At 39.4% G+C, this 9,459-nt stretch overlaps 1 protein-coding gene across 1 annotated transcript; it reads left to right on the plus strand.

Moving 5' to 3' along the window:
• The first annotated feature begins 220 nt into the window (after positions 1–220).
• Positions 221–1,754, plus strand: LOC139417255 (otoraplin-like). Its single transcript, XM_071166514.1, has 4 exons — positions 221–453; positions 703–842; positions 1,266–1,382; positions 1,552–1,754. The coding sequence occupies exons 1-4, from the start codon at positions 327–329 to the stop codon at positions 1,573–1,575; spliced, it is 408 nt and encodes a 135-aa protein (XP_071022615.1). The 5' UTR covers positions 221–326; the 3' UTR covers positions 1,576–1,754.
• Positions 1,755–9,459: the final 7,705 nt, after the last annotated feature.

Consider the following 9,459-nt stretch of genomic DNA (forward strand, 5'->3'; position numbering starts at 1 on the left):
ACAAAGGATATACCTGTTTATGGCAGCTGCATGTTGCCAAACACAAAAGAACAAACAAGAAAACATACAAATATCCATGTCTGTTTTTGATAAGAGCTCACTGCAGGGCTTTTGTTTTTCCCATAAAACTTGCAGACACTTTTTTTCTTTTTCGTTTAGGAATGTGGAATGAGGAGCCGGTCAACTCTGATTGGTCAGAATTCCTGTGATGAACGGGTTCTGCCCATCCAGACAAAGGAGAAGAAGTGTGTGGAAGTTTACAGTAGTGAGTTATTTCGCACTCACTCACACACATACAGTACATTCACTTTCTCACCGTCTTCAGGATGAACCATCCACTGCATTTCGCTCTCCTGCTCCTCTCTTTGGGATTTCTGTACCAGACCACCACCAATGCTGTTCTTATGGACAAACTGGCAAACAGCAAAATCTGTGCAGATGAGGAATGCTCATGTGAGTACAGTAGATTTTATGCACCTTACCGATCAGAAGACCATTTTTGGAGAGTATGGATTTGGGTTCTCTATTCAGACATTCTGCATTTTTTGAGGGGTGTGACAATACCATGCACCCATCAATCAATCCAGTCAATAGTGGCTTTATATGTGATTTGACAAAAGAGTGCACAGTCAATGTATTTTCTTATTTTATATACTGTCGGTAATTTGCTTTCATGTTGTTTTTGTTGTTGTTCCCTCTCAGATGTTATCTCTATGGCCGTGGCTCTGGATGACTTCACCGCTCCTGACTGCAGATTCATCAACATCAGGAAGGACCAGATGATCTATGTGTACTCCAAACTCACACCAGAGGAGGGAACTGGAGTCTTCTGGTCTGGAAGTGTATGTTCTATGATGACGGGTTTGTTTCCAGAGTTACAGAAACATTTTCATCACTGTTCACAATATGTTTTTAGAAAATGGTTCATCCAAACCGTTTTTGTCAATTCATGTTGAAATGTAAAGACCGTAGGGAAATTATTCCATGTGATCAATGTACCAATCAAATCAGGTGATTCTATGCTCCATCTTGTTGGTCGTGAGGTTCATACCTTTTGAGGTGCATTTTGCTGTGCCTGTCACATTGTTCAATCATTTCGAGTTGTGGAATGTGTGAGATTTGGGCAGAAACTCACAAATATATGACTCGATCACACAAATGCATCTATTCTGCTCTTCCTAAACCTGCCCCCTAGATATGAATGTTTCTGTCATGGTGAAACACTTTAGCACATCTATCTAGCACCATGTTCCTCTCTCTGGCAGGTTTACAGTGAGCGTTATGTGGACCAGATGGGCATCCTCGGCTACTTCCCCAGCAACCTGGTGAAGGAGACTACCAAGTTTAAGAAGGATACTGATACTGTTGCGATCCCTACGGCCGTGAGTATTACCTCAACTTCCACGCATTCAACACTATAGCTACCACAACATGTTGTTTGTCTCCATTCATTCTGGCTCAGTAGCTACATTCTCACAGGTAATCAACAGATCCTGAAGTATTACTTATTGTTGTAGTTTTGATCATTGTTACATTTGTTCTCTCTTGCAGGACGTTGACTTCTACTGTTTCTGAATCTCTGGATGATGTAGGCCTCTTTATTGATCAACTGTTTTGCTTTTTTTCTGAGAATTACAAAGGAAATATGTGGAAGTAGAGATCCTTATGATCTGCGGAGCAAAGTTTTTTTTATTTCAAAGACTTTTCTTGTATTTTGATATAGAAAATGTGTCAATAAATCCCTTTCATCCCAATGTTTGTACTGTACTTGTTGAATCTTCTCAAATCAGTGATTCCATGATCACTAATATGACTCAAACAAATGTTCTAAGCTTGCGGTAGGTTATATTAAACTTGTTGTAGTTTGGCTGAGTGGAAATTCTATGTTTCCAAGTACCCAAACATACAACAATATCACAGTGAGGCTAGGATACTGCTGCTGTGTGTTGGAAAGACTCCTGTATATTTTGGTTGTGTTTAGATCCTTAGTAAACAGGACCGCGGAGTAAGCCTGCCAGGGTTATGGGAGTTACCTTGTTTCATAGGATTAGGTGTTATGAAAAGCACTGCTGAAAACATTCTGATAAAATGTTGGTGGAAGATAATATCAATTTGATATGCTTGGAAACAGATGGAGGAAGGAGAAAGCGTGTCATTGATTTTGCAGTTGATGAGGCAAAACCTCATCATCTGGCTGGGTATGACAAATTTATTAGAAACAACCTAACGACTTGATATCAGGTTATAGAGTAGTAAATACCTCTAGAAGAAATATTATGTGAAGATTTGTCAAGAAGATATTTTACAGTGGAAATAGAATGATTCGTTTTTTTTGGGGCCGTGTGGAGCGTGAAGTTGTGTATTTATCTGTGGTGATGGAATTTCTTTGGGGATGCATCCTGGTCTGTGGATGTTGAATGGCTGAAAATTGAAGTTAATTATGTTTAAGAGCACATTCTCTTCCTCCTGCTGTAGTGGTATTAATGATATTACCTAATTTAATTTGTTATCCTGAATGAAGCTCTTTGTAGCAGTGTCAAACCTGCATTTACATAATCAAGCAATAAGCCAGAAAAAAGTATGCAAACTGTGTTTTACACAAAATATTTAAGTGTCACAGTGGAAAAATGATTAGGTCACTTTAAAATATAGTAAATATGATTTGTTTCCTCTTCCTTGCCTCTTTCATAAACATTTGCATATTTGCAAATATTTTATTAACACCGTGAGAAAGGTAAACACGAAAATCAATTTTCCCAGTATACCCTTACAATGAGGCTAATTCGAAATGTGGTTGCATAGTCTTGTCTCTCGCTCTCTGTCACATGCAAGCATGCACCCACACATGCATGCACCAACAGTGCATTCAGAAAGTATTAAGACACTTGGACTTTTTCACATTTAGTTACTTTACAGCCTTATTCTAAAAAAAAATGTTTTTTAATAATTGGAACCCGAAGCTTGTAGAGTTATACCCAAGAAGACTCGAGGCTGTAATTGCTGCCAAAGGTGCTTCAACAAAGTACTGAGTAAAGGGTCTAAATACTTACATACATGTAATATTTCTGTTTTTATTATAATAAATTAGCAACATTTCTAAAAACCTGTTTTTGCTTTGTCATTATTGGGTATTGTGTGTAGATTGATGAGGGGGAAAAACTATTTAATCCATTTTAGAATAAGGCTGTAACGTAACAAAATGTTGAAAAATTCAAGGGGTCTGAAAACCTCCCGAATGCACTGTATGTGTGTGCGTCCGCACACCACACACACACACGCACACACACACACGCGCGCACACACACAGATAGAGACACACCTACACTCAGAAACGCATCGACACACTGATTGTGTTATTCGGTGTGAGTGAACATTCGCTGTGTGTATGAGTGTGAAGGGTATGTAAAGGTGTTAAAGGCAGTGTAAGGTCATCAGGGATGTGTTGTGAAGGTGAGCTACTGAGGTATGGTAATGACCCATCTGCTGCCATGGCAATGGTACTCAGGCCTACATGCTCACCTTGAGAGAGAATGCAAATCAGCTTTGGAATTCTAAACATATGAATTTGAAATGTCATGTTTTTAATTTCCTAATGTTAATGCATTTCTTATGGGTTGGTAATGACACCCCGAGGAAGGCAGCTTCCAAAACTTTGGTGACTATTAATGAATAATTTGCATCAGAGCAAAAGTCCCAATTAATACTAACTAGAAAAATTGTGTGATTTTGCTAAACTAATATTTGAGTATTTAATCTATGTTGCATATACAGTGCCTTGCGAAAGTATTCGGCCCCCTTGAACTTTGCGACCTTTTGCCACATTTCAGGCTTCAAACATAAAGATATAAAACTGTATTTTTTTGTGAAGAATCAACAACAAGTGGGACACAATCATGAAGTGGAACGACATTTATTGGATATTTCAAACTTTTTTAACAAATCAAAAACTGAAAAATTGGGCGTGCAAAATTATTCAGCCCCCTTAAGTTAATACTTTGTAGCGCCACCTTTTGCTGCGATTAAAGCTGTAAGTCGCTTGGGTTATATCTCTATCAGTTTTGCACATCGAGAGACTGACATTTTTTCCCATTCCTCCTTGCAAAACAGCTCGAGCTCAGTGAGGTTGGATGGAGAGCATTTGTGAACAGCAGTTTTCAGTTCTTTCCACAGATTCTCGATTGGATTCAGGTCTGGACTTTGACTTGGCCATTCTAACACCTGGATATGTTTATGTTTGCAACAAACAACTTGAACTGCAGTGTATTAAAGCTGGTTTTCATAAAACAATAGTAATGGGAAATGACATGCACCTGCTTGCTAAAATAGTCTTGATTCCAATGAAAAACACATAACAATTTACGAGTAGATGAACTGATCTCTCATTGTTATGGCTTCTGATACCAGACAACTAGGTTCTCTATTTCCGCTACCAATTAAATAACGAACGTTAGGAACATCGAAAATCATCAAAGGCCTGTAATAAATTAATGTAAAATACTTGTATGCTTGTAATAATGGAGTATACATCATAAAATGTTTGATGTCAACATAGAATACCATTTTTGTGCAATTTGAATGAATTGTATTAGACCTACAGTATTTATAGGCTAAACAACATGAGTTTTCAATTAATACAATGTGTAGGGTAAATTGCCACAGTAGATTTTAGTGGTAAACGAGGAAATACTTTATTTTAGTTTTACAGAATGACTATCAAATAGATACTGTACATCTGTTCTTAGTCTGCTCAATTAGCAGGTTTTAAATTAACACTTTCTAGGCTTTAGTGGGAATGGTAATACGGTAGCCAATAGGCCTAATGGTTGCAACTGACATCAGCTGTGTGGCTGGTCATAGCCCGTATTGACAGTTTAACAAGAGATAAACTTGCTGTAATACGTTAGGCCCATAATGGTTGCAATTGGCCTGATAGTTTTAACTATTTATTTGAAGCTATACTGTGTTTGTTTACAGTTACATTGTTTACAAACAACGGAGTTAAGAACACTTATATTTGGGTTTATGAGGGAGTTGTTCATGAGGCATTTATATATTATATTCTTCAAGAATCAATGTACAGTATACATCATTCATTTAAATGTTTTTAAAAAATGGTGAAATCACAGATTGCCCCATAAATTCAACCCTATGCCTCAGAAAATCTGATGATTCAGTTTGGAGCCAGGCCAACAGGAGGGATTTGTGTGGTTATTTCATCATTAAGAAACTAAATACGCTTTTTCTTTTTCGTCCAGGGGCCTCATTACATTTCAAAGGATAAACTCCCACACCGGAGACATCAAGGACGACTCCAATCAAAAATGAGATTAGAAATGAATCAATCATGCAGTTAACTTTAATGTTCAAAAACAAGAAAATTGTGATGCTCGTAGTAGTTTAGACAATAATTCTGTTTATTAAGGAACACATCTTCACCCAGTGGGGAATCATTTACATGATGTGAAAGTAACGTGACCAGAGATCGAAATGTCTCCTTTATGAGCTCATTTTATAGTGATAGCTCAGCGTGACTCACTTTTGAAACATGCACGCTTACATCCACTCACGCACACACACGCATGCACATGCACGCACGCGCACACACACACAAACAAACAAACAAACACACAGAGGTTTTTCAGAGAATACATGCTTTTGCATACAATGGCCTTCATGATTTAACATGCCCTGATATTTCCTTTCTCAGTTAAGACTCCCTCCTCAGGATGTGTGGACATTATTTATCTCTCCTCTCCATTTGATTGGCTGTGAAACCTCCATGTCCCGCACTGCGTCATTTCCACCGCCCTGTCACAGCTGGGAAGGAATTCAATTCATCAACGTGTCCATTTTCTTCAGTTTCACTTAAACACTTAAACAACAAAATGTGTTTTATGCTGTCCAAGGCTGTTTATTCCTGATAATTCCAAGATCTGTTTATTTCTTATCCTTTTAGATTTATTAATTTACTTTTTTTAAAACTCATTATTCTATTTATTAATTTGACCAGAAGCACATTGGATACTGATGGCTAACCAGTGAAGAAGAGAGCGTTGTCACAAGAAAAAATCAATAGTCTCTCCCTCTCTCTATCTGTCCAGATCAATACAAACCTGTTTATGTTCCCTTCAACTGCAAAATGTCACCAAGGGAAAATATTTATAGCTGCACAGCTATAGCCCATGGCTCTCAAAACTGCAGTATTTGCCCAACAGCATTAGACATTGGAAGATGAAACAGCACTCTCCCATATCCTTTGTTTTTCTTGATAAACATTCATTCTAAAATAAAATCCCTTACTGAAATAGGTTGCTTTCATTCTGAAACCTCAAACAACCACTTCAGCAGAGTAGGGGGGCGAGTGAAGTACATGGTGTTCTGGAGATATACACTGAGTGTACAAAACATGCTCTTTCCATGACATAGACTGATCAGGTGAATCCAGCTGAAAGCTATGATCCCTTATTGATGTAACCTGTTAAATCCACTTCAATCAGGGTAGATGAAGGGGAGGAGATAGGTTTTTTTTAAAAAAGCTTTGAAACAGTTGAGACATGGATTGTGTATGTGTGCCATTCAGAGGGTGAATGGGCAAGACAAAATATTTAAGTGCCTTTGAATGGGGTATGGTAGTAAGTGCCAGGTTTGTGTCAAGAACTGGAATGCTGCTCTGTTTTTCATGCTAAACAGTTTCCCGTGTGTATCAAGAACAGTCCACCACCCAAAGGACATCCAGCCAACTTGACGCAACTGTGGGAAGCATTGGAGTCAACACAGGACAGCATCCCTGTGGAACACTTTCAACACCTTGTAGAGTCCATGCCCCGACGAATTGAGGCTGTTCTGATGGCAAAAGGGGAGGGCGCAACTCAATATTAGGACGATGTTCTTAATGTTTTCTACACTCAGTGTACATGTAGTACCAGTAATGTGGTGTAGCATCTGGCTTCTCTTTTCTTCCATACTGTCTCTGTATGCCGAAGCCATGATTGACAATAGACAGGACTGAAGATCTCCAGCTATGTCCTCAGAAATGGCCAGGGTCCTATTGTTTCGTTTTTTTGTTTTTAGAAACCAGGTTCCATATTTTGGCGGTGAATTTGAATGAAGTGTGTTATTCTAGCGACATGTTTTAATAGTGTAACAAATTTGGGGTATAGCCCCTGCCGGGACTCAAACCCAGGTCCAGTGACTGTTAACCCAACACCTTAGAAATTACACCAAGAGATCTTTGTGAGGTCACTAGGTGTTGGGTTAGGGTCGTTACAATATACTTCACCACGTCTTTCTGCAAATTGGTCTGAGTTTTTGGAGCCCAGAGCACAATTTCACTACAGAACATTTTAATAGACTTTGTCTGGATTAAAGCCAACACTGTTACAAGTGCAAGTAGTGGCTGTTTTTATTCAGAAACAGTGTGCTCCTTTAGGAATATGTGAACGTTAGTGTGTTTCTGTGTGCGTCTCTCTTGGTTTGCGCGTGTGCGTGCGTGCGCGTGTGCGTGCGTGCGCGTGTGCGTGCGTGCGCATGTGTCTTTGCGTGTGTGTGTCTTTGCGTGTGTGTGTGCGTGTGTGTATGTGTGTGCGTGTGTGTATGTGTGTGCATGCATCCGTGTATGTCAAAGCAAATGTCTCCTCGGGCCCTATGTCTATTCTCCAGTCAGATGACATTAGCTTTGGGGGTTGCCATGGTGACAGGCAGGGCTGCTGTGACAGAAAGTCATGGGAGAACCTCACTGATTGTGTGTGTGTGTTTCTATGTGTGTGCGGGCAGCAACCCTGCTCCCACCTGAAACACACACACTCCCATACCCACACCACTGCCACCCAATGACTGCAGAGTTTTCCAGATAAATCAATGGATGGCCTCTACTCTGTATAGCATCTGAGTCACTCACTGTGTGACAGGAGGGAAATGAAACATGACTGTGGCTTTTTCATCCCCACATTATGATAACTGCAGTCGGGGAAAATGATTGATCCTGCCATGTGCAGTAGAAATAAAATAATATCACAAAAATGTCACATCAAAAATGCAGGGTAATAAAGTGTAAACATCTGGATATTATAACTGTTCCAGATTGTACTAGCAATAACTCAATTTGAGCAAATATTGTTAGACAGATGTTATATGAAACAAGCACTATGGTATTATATTATGCGTGTAAAATAAATTATAGACCATCTTTGTATGTAAACTCATGTAGGACCAAAACTCTGAGCTAGATAACACTTTGAAGGGATAAGTCTCAAAAGGAGGACTCACCTAAGACTACTACAGAGAGTCTCTCAGTACAGTAAAGAGAGGGGAGCAGAACTGACCCACTGGGCACAGGCATCAGTTTTGATTTACATTTGGTTGAGTTGACAACTAACATGAATTCAACGTGAAATCAACAAAAAAAAATTTCTTTTTTGGTTAAAAGATGAAATTCCCTTATGTTGATGACTTTTTGCAAATCCAATCAGTTTTCCACATTGATTCAACGTCATTACATTGATTTTCTGGGGGTTGAAATGACGTATAACAATGTTGATTCAACCAGTTTTCGCCCAGTGGGGAGTCACGTCTTCCACTGATGAAAGCCTAACTTGCTGCAGATTGGATAGAATTGAAGTTGAAATGAGAAACAGATTAAAGCAGTAGGGCAGAACATTTGAAGTGCAAACACTTTGCTTCCTGGGCCCTAATATGACCGGGGGGGGGGGTGTTATTGTTGTTGAAACTGCTCATTTTTCTGGACGGGCAAACATCCCAGCCTTTGTCCCAGGAGAGTAGATATTTACTCAGGACAATGGCAAGGAGAGGACTCCATTTGTAGGTTCCCATTGGGTACACGGCTGATAAACTGATTTCTAAGTAAGAGTGTGTGTGCTTTGTTTCTCATCTCATCTCTCTCTCTCTCTCTCTCTCCTCCCCCCTCTCTCTTTCCTCTCCCCCATCCTCTCTCTCTCTCTGTTTGTTTCCCTCTCTTGCTTTTCCTGTGTGCGTGTGTGCGTGCATGTGTGTATATTGCCAGTCCTAGTCAGCTCTCCCTTGCATGGATGGCCAGGTATGTCAGCACAAATCTCCTTCAAATATGTCTTCCTCCTAACACCTGCTCCTCAAATAGCTTACTGCATCAATATGGGAGCAACAACACAGAATACAGCGTGGCTAGTATACAATCAGCCAAGTGCTCTGTGAAGATTCAGGTGATTAGATGAAGAAGTTGTTAAGATAGAGGACCCGGCAGCCTTTTTACTTGGTGTGGCGCAGTAACAGTTCAGATAGAGTCGGAGGATCAGGTGCAAAAAGAGGTGGCATTAATTTTACAGTGCTAGTCATGAGAACACTGAATCCAGATATTATTTACAAAATAATGAAAAAAGTGAAGAAAAATAGTTGAAAGAAATAATTTATTTGAAAACCAATACATTTACTTAGACAGCAAAAAGACTAAGGCAAAATGCCCATAAT

The sequence above is a fragment of the Oncorhynchus clarkii genome, chromosome 1, assembly GCF_045791955.1.
Source record: "Oncorhynchus clarkii lewisi isolate Uvic-CL-2024 chromosome 1, UVic_Ocla_1.0, whole genome shotgun sequence".
NCBI lineage: Eukaryota > Metazoa > Chordata > Actinopteri > Salmoniformes > Salmonidae > Oncorhynchus > Oncorhynchus clarkii.

Excerpts from the sequence above, each read along its gene's own strand:
- LOC139417255 (XM_071166514.1), top strand. The coding sequence starts at position 327 with ATGAACCATCCACTGCATTTCGCTCTCCTGCTCCTCTCTTTGGGATTT. Across the intron at positions 843-1,265 it reads GAGTCTTCTGGTCTGGAAGT|GTTTACAGTGAGCGTTATGT; the intron begins GTATGTTCTATG and ends TCTCTCTGGCAG. Across the intron at positions 1,383-1,551 it reads CTGTTGCGATCCCTACGGCC|GACGTTGACTTCTACTGTTT; the intron begins GTGAGTATTACC and ends TCTCTCTTGCAG.